The sequence below is a fragment of the Argopecten irradians genome, chromosome 8, assembly GCF_041381155.1.
Source record: "Argopecten irradians isolate NY chromosome 8, Ai_NY, whole genome shotgun sequence".
Lineage (NCBI taxonomy): Eukaryota > Metazoa > Mollusca > Bivalvia > Pectinida > Pectinidae > Argopecten > Argopecten irradians.
In genome coordinates this window covers 40,968,483-40,989,532 of record NC_091141.1, presented here as the reverse complement: position 1 = coordinate 40,989,532, position 21,050 = coordinate 40,968,483, and the positions used below count along the sequence as shown (strand labels likewise).

The following is a 21,050-nucleotide window of genomic DNA, read 5'->3' as shown; positions in this document are numbered from 1 at the left end:
GAACTATTCTAATTCAAAGACTGGGAGAGTTCATTATAAATTTTTAGGGGTCAATGAGTTCAGGGAAAATGTGTTTAAAGATTGGACCCAATTTGACCTCTCACTTTGAATGAAGGTCAAGGTCATTCATTTAAACAAACTTTGGAGCCCTACATCCACCATGCTACAAGCTGAATATAAGAGTCTGGGTCTCAAACTTCGAAAGAAGACGCATTTAAAAATGTTTAGCCTATTTGGTCTTGTAACTTTGAATGAAGGTCAAGGTCCTTCAGACCAATGACGTAGGTGATATATAGATACTTGTTGGGACCTTTCATGAAGGTCAAGGTCATTTAAATGAACATATTTGTCAGTTCTTTATCTCAACACGTTATAGACCCAACATTAAATTTCTTGGCCATAAAGGTATTTGAAAGTAATTTTTCGTAACGCCGGACAAAAGACGATCGCAAAATGGATGCATCATAATTGGTTGACTGTGTTGCTTTGTAGATGGTCGTTACTTTCCCTTTAATCTTCAAGTTATATCTCTGTAGGCCTGGGATTGCTCAGTGTTTTCTCCTGGAATGCCTCTAGTTTTAATTTGAGATAGTCCAGGGGTGGATATCACGGCAGTGAAAGTAACCCCTGGAATATCGAGGATGTGGTCGGCTATGGATATGGAGATTTGAAGAACCAAAGATCTTTACCAAGAACCATTAGATTTCCCTACATAAGATATGAACAGGGGAGTCGGAACTTATCTACACGTACAGACCGTACCGTTTCTTAACTTCTTGAAGATTGTTAAACGGTACCATATTCTCAACCCAACAGAGATTTTATTGGCATAATAACCCTAGCTAGCCGTCTGAACCACTTGGACATATAACACAGGGACTTGGCACGAATTTCCAACCAAATGTAAATATATATCATGTATGTATACATTGACCGTTGGTTGGATATTCGTGACAAGCCCCCATGATGTATATATTGGTGACACATGAGCTATAAATACATAAATCTGATTCTATTGCACGATTCAGTGAATAATCATCACTTACACCACACTTAATTCAGTAAATCTAGACGTAATGAGAAATGGACAAGGATTATAAGATGTCGGAGTTATAATTAATGCTTGTGCCAGACCTTTCTCCGACGCATAATTACAAAGTACAATATTATATGTATATCCGGGGAGGTTATTTCATTAAAGGCGCGTGGTCCATGTTAGTAAAACGTTTCTAGATGATATACCTTTTTTTATAAACCATTATTCTATCCGTACACCATTAACTTTAGTAATTTTAGGGTCGCAAATAAATTGTATCTGCAAAAGAAATTTCTGGGGGAAAATGTGTTCATAGAACATACTATTTAGTCTGTAGCTCTTTAAGCCATCGTATAACTCGTTAGACTTTAATTGCTAGTTCATAGACAACCATACGTGAACCATGTGGACTCTGCGTTCCCTCTTATTTGGAGTTCTATTCGTCCAGATCGTGATATCGGCAAGTAAGTTAAATGTTTTTTAAACAAATCAATTAAATTTTCAGTTAAATATCATTTGTTAGAAAAACAAAAACAACCCCTCTTTGATGAACGGATTGCCGGTATGATATGTAAATATAGGTGATGTGCTACACTGTCATGCATCACAGAGGAGTAGACAAAACTTGTTCCTATGTCTTTATTCCGTTACTTATTTGATTACCTGTCTACTGATTTATCCTGATTGCTTATTCGATATCATGACTACTTAGTACTTATTCGATATCATGACTACTTAGTACTTATTCGATATCATGACTACTAAGTACTTATTCGATATCATGACTACTTAGTACTTATTCGATATCATGACTACTTAGTACTTATTCGATATCATGACTACTTAGTACTTATTCGATATCATGACTACTAAGTACTTATTCGATATCATGACTACTTAGTACTTATTCGATATCATGACTACTTAGTACTTATTCCATTTCCCGATTCTTGACTACTTATTTGACATCCGATTACTTATTCGATGGCATGACTACTTATTCGATTTCCTGACTACTTATTCAATTCCAGACTACATATTCAATTCCTGACTAACTACTTATTCAATTCCTGACTACTTATTCGATATCCTGACTACTTCTTTGATTTCCTGATGACTTATGAGATATCATGAATACTTATTCCATTTCCAATTAATTAAAGATGCTCCACCGCCGACATACTATAAATGACATTCATAATTTGAACAATAACTGATGTTTAATCGTGTATCTATATGTCTAGTTAACACAAAATATAATATAAAATAATTTAGTTTGCCTTTGGTGCATGCGCAATCAGTACATCATTCCATATAGGATATTGTGCAACGTAATTTTTTCGGGATGCAATTAATTATGTTCGATATTTTAAACTTGAAGTAAAATAAGAAGCTCAACTTTTCAACGATGGTAATGGTGTAAAGTAAGTAACTTTTGTAGCTGAAAAAAATAACAAATCGTCTGCTGCTGTTTTTGATAGTGAAAAAATACCATTTGTCAGCGGTGGAGCATCTTTAAGCATGCCAATGGTCTGTTTAACCTTTAAATTCCATATTAAGTGATCGTTATACTTCTACATTATACAATTCTCCGACTACTAATTTGATTCTTTGACTACTTATTCGATTCTTTGACTACTTATTCGATTTCGATTTCCTGACTATTTATTCGATTTCCTTACTATTTATTCGATTCCCTTATTACTCATTTTATTCGAATTCCTTATTAATACCATAAATGATTCAAAATCATTTATTAAGCATTTGCATAACTACTTGTACAATTCCCTAATAACTTATGCAATTCCCTACATAACTACTTATTCGATTCCCAATTACACGTACTTATGAACGTAATAAGTATAAATGCATAATCAAGCAAATTAATTGTAATGGTCTATTTAATTTTAAGATCTCAATTAAAGATGCTCCACCGCTGACAAATGGCATTTTTTCACTATTTAAAACAGGAGCAGACGATTTAGAATTTTTCTTCAGTTACAAAAGTTAGGGAATAATTAAATGCATCCCGAAAAAAATTCGTGTAACTATATCCTATATGAAATGAAGTACTGATTGCGCATGCACCAAAGGCAAAATAAATTATTTATATCATTTTTTGTGTTTAATTAGACATATATATACACGATTAAACACCAATTACTGTTCAAATAATGAACATCATTTATGCTCTGTCGGCGGTGGAGCATCTTCAAGTGATCATTACTGAAAACAAAACATGTTGGGGTTTTTCGATATACATTGTTTTACAAATTTTGTTTTACTTCAAATATCACCACAAAGTTCGAGTTGATATGCAATATTCCGACGCGCTCACAGGCACGTGAATCGACATTCTAATGGGCACGTGAGAACGTGTTAACCACGTGCCCATGTGACCCCATGTCCCGGAGTTACTTGTCCGGTGTACCCTTATATAATGTACGTGTAAACCCTATAGGATATTGATGCTTTCTAAGTGTAGTAGCTTGTACTGGACATATTTTGGGATTTAGCTGACAATATTACTTCAATTAAACCTTGTCAGGTGAGTGGAGTATTTATTTTTAGTAAGGTAATATGTTATTTGTAACATCGGGGCAGGGGTATCCGAGGACATTTATATCTAGAATGACGCACGTGCCAGTTCGTGTGCTTTATAGCAGACTGGACACATGTTTATCTGTCGCTATTATAGCGATATATAACTATAATAGCTATTTATAGCTATACAAAACTGACGAAAAACAACATTTCTGGACATAAAAAATGCTTCCGCTCACAACCGACGCCTGAAACTTGCAATGGTTGTTATAACGATCATTCAAGCATATTGAAAGCAATTTTGATCAGGTATAATTAAGCTTTAATCAAAATTATTGCTTTATTGTTTCGAAAGAAAAGTGATTTGAAAGTGTTCAAATGATCCTTATAAACAGTCCATGTAAGTTTCATGCGTCGGTATTTTTTTTTTCATTTTTTCTTTTTTTTTTTTTGCGCGTCGTAAACCTGTGTCCCGTATATGCAGGATTCTGTCAAATGAAAACTGATTAAATTGTTTTTTAAACATTGTTATTAAAAAAGGGTGTCATAATTTTCACATGGCATCATCACTAATACAACTTTCCACATTATTACTCAAATTGTCACTTTATTACAAAGTGAGATAACAGAATTCAATAGTTCATACACAAAAACATAAAGTATTCAATCAGTTTTATGGCTATCTGAAAATTATGACGCCCTTTTCTTACACAAGTTTTTAAAACAACTTTACCCATTTTCATTTCACAGAATCCTGCAATTGCGTAACAAAATTGTCACTCAAATACAGGACTGTTACTTAAATGCAGGACTATCCTGCATATACGGGAGTGTCCCCAACCTGTTGCATATGTTCCTAATGACGATACGCATTAGGGCATTAAGAGAAAAATCTGTATTCAAGCACACGTTAGAAAATTTTCACAATTATTTTGAAAAAGTGTTCCAATTTGGGTAGCGTCACGGGTATATCAGCCTGTGTAAAGCATAGTGGTATTTGACTGTTTGATACCCATATTTGAACCTGTAGCATTCAATGCTGAAGGTTGAAATATGGGAATACCGTTTTAAGAAAAAAAAAAACTTTAAATTTTAAGGACATTTTCACAAATCTGTTTGTTTTGCCCCAAATACTGCGCTTGAAATTTTTTTTCTCAAAACTTATCTTCGTTTATGTTCAGTGTTCATAAACTATATAATAGAGTATTAGATGATTGAAATGCCTTCCTCATTGCCATATTTACATGATAAAATTTACCATCGCCATTTGGATGACAAGGTAAAAAAGGACTATATGTATGATTTTGTAATGTCGAACCTCCTATAAACGCTAGTAAACATAGTGGCATGGTTATTTGATGACAGAAATATGTACGGAACCACGTGGAATTGTTTAATTGAAATGTACATATTTTGCATATTTTGCCAAAATTTGCAAGCAACACAACAATCTACGAGTCAACAACAGTACCTTAAGATAAGCATAAACACGTTTTTTCAGCTTATTTATGTTCAAATATACCTACAAAATGATACATGTGAATACACAATATCATTATTAAAACATCAATGAACCGTTATAGTTGGTACATATTACCGACTACTGATCAGAACTTCGACTAGTGATACCGTTAAAAGGAAGGTCGGCGTCAAATTTCGAAAAGATGGTCAGTTACGGGTGTGGTATAGGATAACAAAGTACTGGTTTGGGAGCTTTGTTTCGAGTGACAACCTAGGCTGGCCAGGAATGTCACTCTTGGTCTTGGAGCAAATGTTAATTTCTGTCAATTGATGGCAATCGCTATATTTAGGATGAGTTGTGTTGAAATGAGGTATAAGAACATTATTGTTTTAAAATAAACCATTTCATAACTTTCACGGACATTTTGGATCAGTATTAGGATATCTTGTTTTATATTGTATATTTAAAAATCATGTACTGTGTGTTTGTAAGTCTGAATCGTTCAACCTCGTTCTATTAAGCAAAATTCCATTCCAATATCATTGTAACGTTCACGTTACGTTAGGAAACCAAACCTGTTTTTATCGAAATTCATTGTTTTACAAAAGTTGTTTTTCGCAAATACCACAACAAATTTCGAGTCGTGCATTCTGTGTGACATGAACATCAACAAAAACAAGAATAGAACGGGTCTAAACTTTTATTTCTCAGCTCGTGATATAATACATGCAAATGAATTGCCACCCGATTCTTGTATTATAGAAGAGCTTTATAGGTAAACTGCTCAAGGGAGGATGGTGGGCGAGATGTTACCAGAAAAATAAAATCAGTCGTTACTATACCCAAATCGTATATCACATTTAAATGAGCAATTTAAATATGCAAATGAATATTATCCGTCATTTCCATTAATCGGTCAAAAATGATAGTAAATACATTAAAAGCGTTCTTCTCTCAAATTGTCCTTGTATATATAATCTTGAGATAAAAGTAGAAATTCGCGTTGATACTGACCGGACAGTTAATGGAACATTGACGTGTACATGTACTATCTAAATAAAGATATATCATGAATAGTATTTTGCTGCTGAATGCAGCAGGTTCAAATATGGCTAGCATTATAAGTCATATATACATATATGTGGTATCGGGTTTAATGGGATTTTTTGTTTGTTTTAAACTACGTGTAATGTGATCAGAACTTCAAAGAACATGTTCTAGTTTACTAGATATCAGTTTAAGGCATAAGCGTCTGCTGAAACTAATGCTATTTTGTATGACTTTATATCACTTCCTATGTATCTTTGAACATATTAAGTTGATAAAAACTGTGTATGTATCAGGCATAATCATTTCTGTTGACTGGTAAAGTGTTGTGTTGCTTGTACATTTTGACACAATAAGGACAAAAATGTACATTTCTATTGAATAAGTCCACAAGGCTCCGTACATATTTCTGTCACCAAATAACCATGTCACTATATTCACTAGTATATATAGTAGATACACGGAGAGCTTCTTTGATGGAATTCGACTTTACAAAAGTTTACACATTGAGTCCTGTTTGACATCATCATGCAAATAGCGATTGTATGTTATATCAGGCAAATATGACATATATTGGGGCGTTCTAATTGATGTCAATGTATATATCCAATGTTATGATGCCATCTGAACATAATGGGAATACTGTTTTAAGAAAAAATTGTTAAATTGAGGAGTTTAAATGGCATTTACATAAATCTGTTTGTTTTGCCCCAAATACTGCGCTTGAACTTTTTTTTTCAAAACTTATCTTCGTTTATGTTCAGTGTTCATAAACTATATAATAGAGTATTAGATGATTGAAATGCCTTCCTCATTGCCATATTTACATGATAAAATTTACCATCGCCATTTGGATGACAAGGTAAAAAAAGGACTATATGTATGATTTTGTAATGTCGAACCTCCTATAAACGCTAGTAAACATAGTGGCATGGTTATTTGATGACAGAAATATGTACGGAACCACGTGGAATTGTTTAATTGAAATGTACATTTTTTGCATATTTTGCCAAAATTTGCAAGCAACACAACAATCTACGAGTCAACAACAGTACCTTAAGATAAGCATAAACACGTTTTTTCAGCTTATTTATGTTCAAATATACCTACAAAATGATACATGTGAATACACAATATCATTATCAAAACATCAATGAACCGTTATAGTTGGTACATATTACCGACTACTGATCAGAACTTCGACTAGTGATACCGTTAAAAGGAAGGTCGGCGTCAAATTTCGAAAAGATGGTCAGTTACGGGTGTGGTATAGGATAACAAAGTACTGGTTTGGGAGCTTTGTTTCGAGTGACAACCTAGGCTGGCCAGGAATGTCACTCTTGGTCTTGGAGCAAATGTTAATTTCTGTCAATTGATGGCAATTGCTATATTTAGGATGAGTTGTGTTGAAATGAGGTGTAAGAACATTATTGTTTTAAAATAAACCATTTCATAACTTTCACCGAAATTTTGGATCAGTATTAGGATATCTTGTTTTATATTGTATATTTAAAAATCATGTACTATGTGTTTGTAAGTCTGAATCGTTCAACCTCGTTCTATTAAGCAAAATTCCATTCCAATATCATTGTAACGTTCACGTTACGTTAGGAAACCAAACCTGTTTTTATCGAAATACATTGTTTTACAAATTTTGTTTTTCGCAAATACCACAACAAATTTCGAGACATGTATTCTGTGTGACATGCACATCAACATAACAAGAATAGAACGGGTCTAAACTTTTCTCAGCTCGTGATATAATACATGCAAATGAATTGCCACCCGATTCTTGTATTATAGAAGAGCTTTATAGGTAAACTGCTCAAGGGAGGATGGTGGGCGAGATGTTACCAGAAAAATAAAATCAGTCGTTACTATACCCAAATCGTATATCACATTTAAATGAGCAATTTAAATATGCAAATGAATATTATCCGTCATTTCCATTAATCGGTCAAAAATGATAGTAAATACATTAAAAGCGTTCTTCTCTCAAATTGTCCTTGTATATATAATCTTGAGATAAAAGTAGAAAATTCGCGTTGATACTGACCGGACAGTTAATGGAACATTGACGTGTACATGTACTATCTAAATAAAGATATATCATGAATAGTATTTTGCTGCTGAATGCAGCAGGTTCAAATATGGCTAGCATTATAAGTCATATATACATATATGTGGTATCGGGTTTAATGGGATTTTTTGTTTGTTTTAAACTACGTGTAATGTGATCAGAACTTCAAAGAACATGTTCTAGTTTACTAGATATCAGTTTAAGGCATAAGCGTCTGCTGAAACTAATGCTATTTTGTATGACTTTATATCACTTCCTATGTATCTTTGAACATATTAAGTTGATAAAAACTGTGTATGTATCAGGCATAATCTTAGGTATTTCTGTTGACTGGTAAAGTGTTGTGTTGCTTGTACATTTTGACACAATAAGGACAAAAATGTACATTTCTATTGAATAAGTCCACAAGGCTCCGTACATATTTCTGTCACCAAATAACCATGTCACTATATTCACTAGTATATATAGTAGATACACGGAGAGCTTCTTTGATGGAATTCGACTTTACAAAAGTTTACACATTGAGTCCTGTTTGACATCATCATGCAAATAGCGATTGTATGTTATATCAGGCAAATATGACATATATTGGGGCGTTCTAATTGATGTCAATGTATATATCCAATGTTATGATGCCATCTGAACATAATGGGAATACTGTTTTAAGAAAAAATTGTTAAATTGAGGAGTTTAAATGGCATTTACATAAATCTGTTTGTTTTGCCCCAAATACTGCGCTTGAACTTTTTTTTTCAAAACTTATCTTCGTTTATGTTCAGTGTTCCTAAACTATATAATAGAGTATTAGATGATTGAAATGCCTTCCTCATTGCCATATTTACATGATAAAATTTACCATCGCCATTTGGATGACAAGGTAAAAAAGGACTATATGTATGATTTTGTAATGTCGAACCTCCTATAAACGCTAGTAAACATAGTGGCATGGTTATTTGATGACAGAAATATGTACGGAACCACGTGGAATTGTTTAATTGAAATGTACATTTTTTGCATATTTTGCCAAAATTTGCAAGCAACACAACAATCTACGAGTCAACAACAGTACCTTAAGATAAGCATAAACACGTTTTTTCAGCTTATTTATGTTCAAATATACCTACAAAATGATACATGTGAATACACAATATCATTATCAAAACATCAATGAACCGTTATAGTTGGTACATATTACCGACTACTGATCAGAACTTCGACTAGTGATACCGTTAAAAGGAAGGTCGGCGTCAAATTTCGAAAAGATGGTCAGTTACGGGTGTGGTATAGGATAACAAAGTACTGGTTTGGGAGCTTTGTTTCGAGTGACAACCTAGGCTGGCCAGGAATGTCACTCTTGGTCTTGGAGCAAATGTTAATTTCTGTCAATTGATGGCAATCGCTATATTTAGGATGAGTTGTGTTGAAATGAGGTGTAAGAACATTATTGTTTTAAAATAAACCATTTCATAACTTTCACCGAAATTTTGGATCAGTATTAGGATATCTTGTTTTATATTGTATATTTAAAAATCATGTACTGTGTGTTTGTAAGTCTGAATCGTTCAACCTCGTTCTATTAAGCAAAATTCCATTCCAATATCATTGTAACGTTCACGTTACGTTAGGAAACCAAACCTGTTTTTATCGAAATACATTGTTTTACAAATTTTGTTTTTCGCAAATACCACAACAAATTTCGAGACATGTATTCTGTGTGACATGCACATCAACAAAAACAAGAATAGAACGGGTCTAAACTTTTATTTCTCAGCTCGTGATATAATACATGCAAATGAATTGCCACCCGATTCTTGTATTATAGAAGAGCTTTATAGGTAAACTGCTCAAGGGAGGATGGTGGGCGAGATGTTACCAGAAAAATAAAATCAGTCGTTACTATACCCAAATCGTATATCACATTTAAATGAGCAATTTAAATATGCAAATGAATATTATCCGTCATTTCCATTAATCGGTCAAAAATGATAGTAAATACATTAAAAACGCTCTTTTCTCAAATTGTTCTTGTATATATAATATTGAGATAGAAGTAGAAATTCGTGTGGATACTGACCGGACAATTAATGGAACATTGACGAGTACATGTAATATCTAAATAAAGTTATATCAGGAATAGTAGTTTGCTGCTGAATGTAGCAGGTTCAAATATGGCTACCATTCCAAGTCTCCTCAATAAAAGAGGAAGGTAAGGTAATACCTTGCTTTATATATACATATATGTGGTATCGGGTTTAATGGGATTTTGTTTTGTTTTAAACTACGTGTAATGTGATCAGAACTTCAAAGAACATGTTCTAGTTTACTAGATATCAGTTTAAGGCATAAGCGTCTGCTGAAACTAATGCTATTTTGTATGACTTTATATCACTTCCTATGTATCTTTGAACATATTAAGTTGATAAAAACTGTGTATGTATCAGGCATAATCTTAGGTATTTCTGTTGACTGGTATAGTGTTGCGTTGCTTGTACATTTTGACAAAATAAGGACAAAAATGTACATTTCTATTGAATAAGTCCACAAGGCTCCGTACATATTTCTGTCACCAAATAACCATGTCACTATATTCACTAGTATATATAGTAGATACACGGAGAGCTTCTTTGATGGAATTCGACTTTTACAAAAGTTTACACATTGAGTCCTGTTTGACATCATCATGCGAATAGCGATTGTATGTTATATCAGGCAAATATGACATATATTGAGGCGTTCTAATTGATGCCAATGTATATATACAATGTTATGATGCCATCTGAACATAATGGGAATACTGTTTTAAGAAAAAAATTGTTAAATTGAGGAGTTTAAATGGCATTTACATAAATCTGTTTGTTTTGCCCCAAATACTGCGCTTGAACTTTTTTTTTCAAAACTTATCTTCGTTTATGTTCAGTGTTCCTAAACTATATAATAGAGTATTAGATGATTGAAATGCCTTCCTCATTGCCATATTTACATGATAAAATTTACCATCGCCATTTTGATGACAAGGTAAAAAAGGACTATGTGTATGATTTTGTAATGTCGAACCTCCTATAAACGCTAGTAAACATAGTGGCATGGTTATTTGATGACAGAAATATGTACGGAACCACGTGGAATTGTTTAATTGAAATGTACATTTTTTGCATATTTTGCCAAAATTTGCAAGCAACACAACAATCTACGAGTCAACAACAGTACCTTAAGATAAGCATAAACACGTTTTTTCAGCTTATTTATGTTCAAATATACCTACAAAATGATACATGTGAATACACAATATCATTATCAAAACATCAATGAACCGTTATAGTTGGTACATATTACCGACCACTGATCAGAACTTCGACTAGTGATACCGTTAAAAGGAAGGTCGGCGTCAAATTTCGAAAAGATGGTCAGTTACGGGTGTGGTATAGGATAACAAAGTACTGGTTTGGGAGCTTTGTTTCGAGTGACAACCTAGGCTGGCCAGGAATGTCACTCTTGGTCTTGGAGCAAATGTTAATTTCTGTCAATTGATGGCAATTGCTATATTTAGGATGAGTTGTGTTGAAATGAGGTGTAAGAACATTATTGTTTTAAAATAAACCATTTCATAACTTTCACCGAAATTTTGGATCAGTATTAGGATATCTTGTTTTATATTGTATATTTAAAAATCATGTACTGTGTGTTTGTAAGTCTGAATCGTTCAACCTCGTTCTATTAAGCAAAATTCCATTCCAATATCATTGTAACGTTCACGTTACGTTAGGAAACCAAACCTGTTTTTATCGAAATACATTGTTTTACAAATTTTGTTTTTCGCAAATACCACAACAAATTTCGAGACATGTATTCTGTGTGACATGCACATCAACATAACAAGGATAGAACGGGTCTAAACTTTTATTTCTCAGCTCGTGATATAATACATGCAAATGAATTGCCACCCAATTCTTGTATTATAGAAGAGCTTTATATGTAAACTGCTCAAGGGAGGATGGTGGGCGAGATGTTACCAGAAAAATAAAATCAGTCGTTACTATATACCCAAATTGTATATCACATTTAAATGAGCAATTTAAATATGCAAATGAATATTATCCGTCATTTCCATTAATCGGTCAAAAATGATAGTAAATACATTAAAAGCGTTCTTCTCTCAAATTGTCCTTGTATATATAATCTTGAGATAAAAGTAGAAATTCGCGTTGATACTGACCGGACAGTTAATGGAACATTGACGTGTACATGTACTATCTAAATAAAGATATATCACGAATAGTATTTTGCTGCTGAATGCAGCAGGTTCAAATATGGCTAGCATTATAAGTCATATATACATATATGTGGTATCGGGTTTAATGGGATTTTTTGTTTGTTTTAAACTACGTGTAATGTGATCAGAACTTCAAAGAACATGTTCTAGTTTACTAGATATCAGTTTAAGGCATAAGCGTCTGCTGAAACTAATGCTATTTTGTATGACTTTATATCACTTCCTATGTATCTTTGAACATATTAAGTTGATAAAAACTGTGTATGTATCAGGCATAATCATTTCTGTTGACTGGTAAAGTGTTGTGTTGCTTGTACATTTTGACACAATAAGGACAAAAATGTACATTTCTATTGAATAAGTCCACAAGGCTCCGTACATATTTCTGTCACCAAATAACCATGTCACTATATTCACTAGTATATATAGTAGATACACGGAGAGCTTCTTTGATGGAATTCGACTTTACAAAAGTTTACACATTGAGTCCTGTTTGACATCATCATGCAAATAGCGATTGTATGTTATATCAGGCAAATATGACATATATTGGGGCGTTCTTAATTGATGTCAATGTATATATCCAATGTTATGATGCCATCTGAACATAATGGGAATACTGTTTTAAGAAAAAATTGTTAAATTGAGGAGTTTAAATGGCATTTACATAAATCTGTTTGTTTTGCCCCAAATACTGCGCTTGAACTTTTTTTTTCAAAACTTATCTTCGTTTATGTTCAGTGTTCATAAACTATATAATAGAGTATTAGATGATTGAAATGCCTTCCTCATTGCCATATTTACATGATAAAATTTACCATCGCCATTTGGATGACAAGGTAAAAAAGGACTATATGTATGATTTTGTAATGTCGAACCTCCTATAAACGCTAGTAAACATAGTGGCATGGTTATTTGATGACAGAAATATGTACGGAACCACGTGGAATTGTTTAATTGAAATGTACATTTTTTGCATATTTTGCCAAAATTTGCAAGCAACACAACAATCTACGAGTCAACAACAGTACCTTGAGATATGCATAAACACGTTTTTTCAGCTTATTTATGTTCAAATATACCTACAAAATGATACATGTGAATACACAATATCATTATCAAAACATCAATGAACCGTTATAGTTGGTACATATTACCGACTACTGATCAGAACTTCGGCTAGTGATACCGTTAAAAGGAAGGTCGGCGTCAAATTTCGAAAAGATGGTCAGTTACGGGTGTGGTATAGGATAACAAAGTACTGGTTTGGGAGCTTTGTTTCGAGTGACAACCTAGGCTGGCCAGGAATGTCACTCTTGGTCTTAGAGCAAATGTTAATTTCTGTCAATTGATGGCAATCGCTATATTTAGGATGAGTTGTGTTGAAATGAGGTATAAGAACATTATTGTTTTAAAATAAACCATTTCATAACTTTCACGGACATTTTGGATCAGTATTAGGATATCTTGTTTTATATTGTATATTTAAAAATTATGTACTGTGTGTTTGTAAGTCTGAATCGTTCAACCTCGTTCTATTAAGCAAAATTCCATTCCAATATCATTGTAACGTTCACGTTACGTTAGGAAACCAAACCTGTTTTTTATCGAAATTCATTGTTTTACAAAAGTTGTTTTTCGCAAATACCACAACAAATTTCGAGTCGTGTATTCTGTGTGACATGAACATCAACAAAAACAAGAATAGAACGGGTCTAAACTTTTATTTCTCAGCTCGTGATATAATACATGCAAATGAATTGCCACCCGATTCTTGTATTATAGAAGAGCTTTATAGGTAAACTGCTCAAGGGAGGATGGTGGGCGAGATGTTACCAGAAAAATAAAATCAGTCGTTACTATACCCAAATCGTATATCACATTTAAATGAGCAATTTAAATATGCAAATGAATATTATCCGTCATTTCCATTAATCGGTCAAAAATGATAGTAAATACATTAAAAACGCTCTTTTCTCAAATTGTCCTTGTATATATAATATTGAGATAGAAGTAGAAATTCGTGTGGATACTGACCGGACAGTTAATGGAACATTGACGTGTACATGTACTATCTAAATAAAGATATATATATATATCAGGAATAGTATTTTGCTGCTGAATGCAGCAGGTTCAAATATGGCTAGCATTATAAGTCATATATACATATATGTGGTATCGGGTTTAATGGGGTTTTTTGTTTGTTTTAAAACTACGTGTAATGTGATCAGAACTTCAAAGAACATGTTCTAGTTTACTAGATATCAGTTTAAGGCATAAGCGTCTGCTGAAAACTAATGCTATTTTGTATGACTTTATATCACTTCCTATGTATCTTTGAACATATTAAGTTGATAAAAACTGTGTATGTATCAGGCATAATCATTTCTGTTGACTGGTAAAGTGTTGTGTTGCTTGTACATTTTGACACAATAAGGACAAAAATGTACATTTCTATTGAATAAGTCCACAAGGCTCCGTACATATTTCTGTCACCAAATAACCATGTCACTATATTCACTAGTATATATAGTAGATACACGGAGAGCTTCTTTGATGGAATTCGACTTTACAAAAGTTTACACATTGAGTCCTGTTTGACATCATCATGCAAATAGCGATTGTATGTTATATCAGGCAAATATGACATATATTGGGGCGTTCTAATTGATGTCAATGTATATATCCAATGTTATGATGCCATCTGAACATAATGGGAATACTGTTTTAAGAAAAAATTGTTAAATTGAGGAGTTTAAATGGCATTTACATAAATCTGTTTGCTTTGCCCCAAATACTGCGCTTGAACTTTTTTTTTCAAAACTTATCTTCGTTTATGTTCAGTGTTCCTATACTATATAACAGAGTATTATTTGATTGAAATGCCTTCCTATTTGCCATATTTTGATGATAAAATTTACCATCGCCATTTGGATGACAAGGTAAAAAAGGACTATATGTATGATTTTGTAATGTCGAACCTCCTATAAACGCTAGTAAACATAGTGGCATGGTTATTTGATGACAGAAATATGTACGGAACCACGTGGAATTGTTTAATTGAAATGTACATTTTTTGCATATTTTGCCAAAATTTGCAAGCAACACAACAATCTACGAGTCAACAACAGTACCTAAAGATAAGCATAAACACGTTTTTTCAGCTTATTTATGTTCAAATATACCTACAAAATGATACATGTGAATACACAATATCATTATTAAAACATCAATGAACCGTTATAGTTGGTACATATTACCGACTACTGATCAGAACTTCGGCTAGTGATACCGTTAAAAGGAAGGTCGGCGTCAAATTTCGAAAAGATGGTCAGTTACGGGTGTGGTATAGGATAACAAAGTACTGGTTTGGGAGCTTTGTTTCGAGTGACAACCTAGGCTGGCCAGGAATGTCACTCTTGGTCTTGGAGCAAATGTTAATTGCTGTCAATTGATGGCAATCGCTATATTTAGGATGAGTTGTGTTGAAACGAGGTATAAGAACATTATTGTTTTAAAATAAACCATTTCATAACTTTCACGGACATTTTGGATCAGTATTAGGATATCTTGTTTTATATTGTATATTTAAAAATTATGTACTGTGTGTTTGTAAGTCTGAATCGTTCAACCTCGTTCTATTAAGCAAAATTCCATTCCAATATCATTGTAACGTTCACGTTACGTTAGGAAACCAAACCTGTTTTTATCGAAATTCATTGTTTTACAAAAGTTATTTTACGCAAATACCACAACAAATTTCGAGTCGTGCATTCTGTATGACATGAACATCAACAAAAACAAGAATAGAACGGGTCTAAACTTTTATTTCTCAGCTCGTGATATAATACATGCAAATGAATTGCCACCCGATTCTTGTATTATAGAAGAGCTTTATAGGTAAACTGCTCAAGGGAGGATGGTGGGCGAGATGTTACCAGAAAAATAAAATCAGTCGTTACTATACCCAAATTGTATATCGCATTTAAATTAGCAATTTAAATATGCATGTGGATATTATCCGTCATTTCCATAAATCGGTCAAAAATGATAGTAAATACATTAAAAACGCTCTTTTCTCAAATTGTTCTTGTATATATAATATTGAGATAGAAGTAGAAATTCGTGTGGATACTGACCGGACAGTTAATGGAACATTGACGAGTACATGTAATATCTAAATAAAGTTATATCAGGAATAGTATTTTGCTGCTGAATGCAGCAGGTTCAAAATATGGCTAGCATTATAAGTCATATATACATATATGTGGTATCGGGTTTAATGGGATTTTTTGTTTGTTTTAAACTACGTGTAATGTGATCAGAACTTCAAAGAACATGTTCTAGTTTACTAGATATCAGTTTAAGGCATAAGCGTCTGCTGAAACTAATGCTATTTTGTATGACTTTATATCACTTCCTATGTATCTTTGAACATATTAAGTTGATAAAAACTGTGTATGTATCAGGCCTAATCTTAGGTATTTCTGTTGACTGGTAAAGTGTTGTGTTGCTTGTGTTATAAGTAAAAAAGAACAATGTCCATGTGATGGTTATATCGCATTTAAATTAGCAGTTTAAATATGCATGTGGATATTATCCGTCATTTCCATAAATCGGTCAAAAATGATAGTAAATACATTAAAAACGCTCTTTTCTCTAAATTGTTCTTGTAAATTCGTGTGGATACTGACCGGACAGTTAATGGAACATTGACGAGTACATGTAATATCTATATAAAGTTATATGAGGAATAGTAGTTTGCTGCTGAATGTAGCAGGTTCAAATATGACTACCATTCCAAGTCTCCTCAATAAAAGAGGAAGGTAAGGTAATACCTTGCTTTATATATACATATATGTGGTATCGGGTTTAATGGGATTTTGTTTTGTTTTAAACTACGTGTAATGTGATCAGAACTTAAAAGAATATTTTCTAGTTTACTAGATATCAGTTTAAGGCATAAGCGTCTGCTGAAACTAATGCTATTTTGTATGAATTTATACCACTTCCTATATCTTTGAACATATTAATTTGAAAAAAGTGTGTGTGTGTCAGGCCTAATCTTAGGTATTTTTGTTGAGTGGTAGAGTGTTGTGTTGCTTGTGTTATAAGTAAAAAAGAACAATGTCCATGTGATGGTTTCCATATACATAAAAAGAAAACACAACTATAAAAACAGTTTTTCCTCCCTAACGCTTTCTCAGCTCATGCCGGTCTTCAGGGGTTTATATATATATATATACTGTCGGTTAGAAATTGATGCCAGGTCCCTGTGGTTGAAGCCAAGTCTTTGTATTGTTTATTGCATGGATTCGTCTGTAAAATGTTGAATGATTTGATTTTTACACGGTAATCATTTTCAGGACCATGTTCAAGAAGCAGCCCTACAGCATGCTGTATCGACGGATACCCCTACACCAATAAAGGGGGAAAGATAGTGTCTTGTGGCCGCCGAACCTACGGTCAAACGTCATCATGTCCTGAAGGCTACTCATGTGTAACGAGCGAAAACAACAGGTGGTCAGTTTGTTGTCCTAAAAGACCAGTGACTCTAGGTATGTACTGAAAGATGTAGGAATACTTGAGTGGAAAAAGGGTGCAGCACAACAATTAGGGTTCAGTTTTTTTGTGTTAGGGCTTAATAACATGTCATATGCAATCTGAACAAAATAAAAAAAAAGTGATCATAGGATGTAATCATCTGAACCAAGTACGTCTTCTCAAGATCCACATTCAGTACTTAACATCAATCTCAGGCTACCATAATGAAAGTTTTGAGCAAAATCGTTGAAATTTTTAGTAATGAAATAGTACAAATACTTAACTAGGTCACGATGACCTACTTCTTCAATTTTTAATCGGTTTTCTGAAATGAAATTCACAAACTCATGATTTGCAGGCAAAACCTACAATTAATATCATTTCTAGTCTAATATTTATCTAATTAAGAATTAAACAATGGAAACATAAATTTTCACCTTTTGACATTTTACCTCTGAAATTGCCATGAGCACAGAAACACATTAAAAATCTGATGTTCTGAAAAGAACACAATTCTTTTTAATTCTTTTATTTCCTTATACAAAACGTAGCTGCGGTACCCTATGGTATCTTCATGGAAAATTTTTCGCTTATCACTGAACGGCCGTAAAAATCCTTAAAATGATAGCTTTTTTAGTACAATTACATTTTACAGTTTGTTGATTTTTCAGAATCATGTTCCAGTTTCAGCAGCGAACCGTGCTGTCGTCATGGCGACCCTTACACCAACGAACTTGGTGAACAAGTTTTCTGTGGTCGAGGCGCCACCCAACCTGCCTGTCCAGTAGGATATTCTTGTTCTACCCACGCGGCTGACAGATGGGCGGTGTGTTGTCCTCCAGGTATCTGTATTAAAACTTCAGCAGGAATAGCAATCTGAAAATGTGTTTTTTCAAAGCTAAACCGGAGAATGGGTGTCACCAAATACCGTAAACCACTTTTTTTTCGCATGCGATTTACTTCCGCGATGAAGGAAAATAATCCACGAAAGTTTATCTATACGAATTAATAACATATACCTATGTTGTAATATATTTCCATTTTGTCTTTAAAGGCCCACTACCTTTCCAAAACGGCATTTAATTTTTAAAATAGGAATGTAAAACGAGATCGATAATTTTGTAGAGTCGCAAAAGTTATTAACTTACCTACTACACTTATCATAATCTTCTAAAAAAATTAATTAAAAGAAATAAAATGTTAATTTTCATAACGCGGGTCGTCTTGTGTTTCCCGCCGTCGTCCTAAATACCGCGCGGTAGTTGACTATCACTGCGCCAAACGGCAAAAACAGCGAAACGAATCTCCACAGTTATCATATATTACGCAGGAAATCTTGCATATGTTTGGTGTTGTAACCTCATCTAAGGCAATCGATTTACACGTTTAAATCCACGGAAGTAAATCTTCTCGAATTTGTTTTGGAATGAAAATCGGAAAATCAACAGCCACGAAGGAAAGGAAGCAAAAACGCTCTCTCATATTCTCCTTATGTATTTGTGTGTGTGTGTTTTTTTGTTTTTTTGTTGTTGTTTTTTTAATTTTAGTAAAAACATATATTCGTGTTAATATTGCCGTTCGCTCACCATATAGGTCGGTTTGGAATAATAGGTATTAAGATTTCGATTACTAAAACAGAGACTCCCATTGTATTACAAAAACAACATACATTCTCGAAACTCCAGGGGTTACTTTCGCTGTCGTTATATTCACTTCTGGACTATTTCATAGTAAAACTGAAGGCAGTTAAGTAATCTTCAAAGTAACAAACTCAACCACAATGCACCGTTATTCGACTGTTTTGATGTACACCAAATTACCAAATTAACTGTTCATTTGTCGTCGAAGACAGAGCCTTCAGTTTTGATATGACGTAGTCCACGGGTGGTGATAGTAACCACTAAAATCGGATGACGTTCCTCAGGATTGTGCGTCCTTGATTTTGACTTCGAAATTAGCACCCTTTTAAAAAATATTCTAAATGCTTCTGACTATCTTGTCAGTTTAGTATTAACTGTATTAACAGTAAACTTTTCGAATCACAAGTGGAACGTCTAGGTTTTATCATTTTGATTTATCAAGAGTTACTTCCCTTGGTTTCACTCCGTCAGTACGAGTACTGTCGGAGTGAAATGAAAAGAGGTAACTCTGAAAAATCAAAATAGGCAAGATAACAAAATGTCGTATTTAGTACATGATCCATATCGGTTGTGCTGATTTCAGAGCCATGTCCCGCCATGAGTGACACTCCATGCTGTGACAATGGCGATCCTTACACCAACGAACTTGGAGAACAAGTTTTCTGCGGTCGAGGCGCCCCCCAACCTGCCTGTCCAATTGGCTACTCCTGTTCTATCGACCCGGCTGACAGATGGGCTGTGTGTTGTCTTCCGAAGGCAGCGAAACCAGGTATTCAAATTTTTCAGTAGGTGAAAAATAAAAGTTGAAACGTGCGGATTGGTGTAGAGACATTTTTATTGATACCATCGGTATGTGTATGTATGTGACATATAACGAATATACGTACCCGGCCTACTATACCTATCGGTATATGATTTGCTTTGACTGAATAAAGTCCTAGCGTATTACCTTATCGCTACATTTGTGGTTTTTTTAAATCCGGCAAACTATGACATGTGACCGATTGATTTTGGTAATGTCGCACTGACGACCACAATGTGCCAAATGAAGAGCGACAGTGCGACAATGCGCCATGCCACAAACACACTGTCGCTCTTCGCAAGTCGCACTGGACTGTGGCAAGGCGGGGTCATCAATGTGAATGTTTGTCGATATATTTACCGCTTCCTTCCTGATATGTTTTCAGCATACGTAGCGCCCCCAAGCGGGTACACGGGTTTAAGACTACAGACAGCTTGTTTACATGTTGATCCCGCATGCGCACAAATGAGCTACAAGAGGATAGAGGGAGTATGGTACAGAGCGTGTGACATACAGAGACCCGGATGTTCGTCAGTAACGAAGTAATCTTTGTGGTGGAAAATGATTTAACCGCATAAATGATTGTATATCAAATAAAATAATATTCTGCTTTTAATTAGTTAAA

The 21,050-nt window shown here is 33.9% G+C and overlaps 1 protein-coding gene across 1 annotated transcript; it reads left to right on the top strand.

Annotated features, from left to right (window-relative positions):
* The first annotated feature begins 1,368 nt into the window (after positions 1-1,368).
* Positions 1,369-21,041, top strand: LOC138329008 (progranulin-like). The gene is made up of 5 exons (XM_069275707.1): positions 1,369-1,500; positions 17,806-17,997; positions 18,655-18,825; positions 20,207-20,392; positions 20,811-21,041. The coding sequence occupies exons 1-5, from the start codon at positions 1,440-1,442 to the stop codon at positions 20,969-20,971; spliced, it is 771 nt and encodes a 256-aa protein (XP_069131808.1). The 5' UTR covers positions 1,369-1,439; the 3' UTR covers positions 20,972-21,041.
* The last annotated feature ends 9 nt before the right edge of the window (positions 21,042-21,050 follow it).

Excerpts from the sequence above, each read along its gene's own strand:
- LOC138329008 (XM_069275707.1), top strand. The coding sequence starts at position 1,440 with ATGTGGACTCTGCGTTCCCTCTTATTTGGAGTTCTATTCGTCCAGATC. Across the intron at positions 1,501-17,805 it reads CCAGATCGTGATATCGGCAA|GACCATGTTCAAGAAGCAGC; the intron begins GTAAGTTAAATG and ends AATCATTTTCAG. Across the intron at positions 17,998-18,654 it reads TAAAAGACCAGTGACTCTAG|AATCATGTTCCAGTTTCAGC; the intron begins GTATGTACTGAA and ends TTGATTTTTCAG.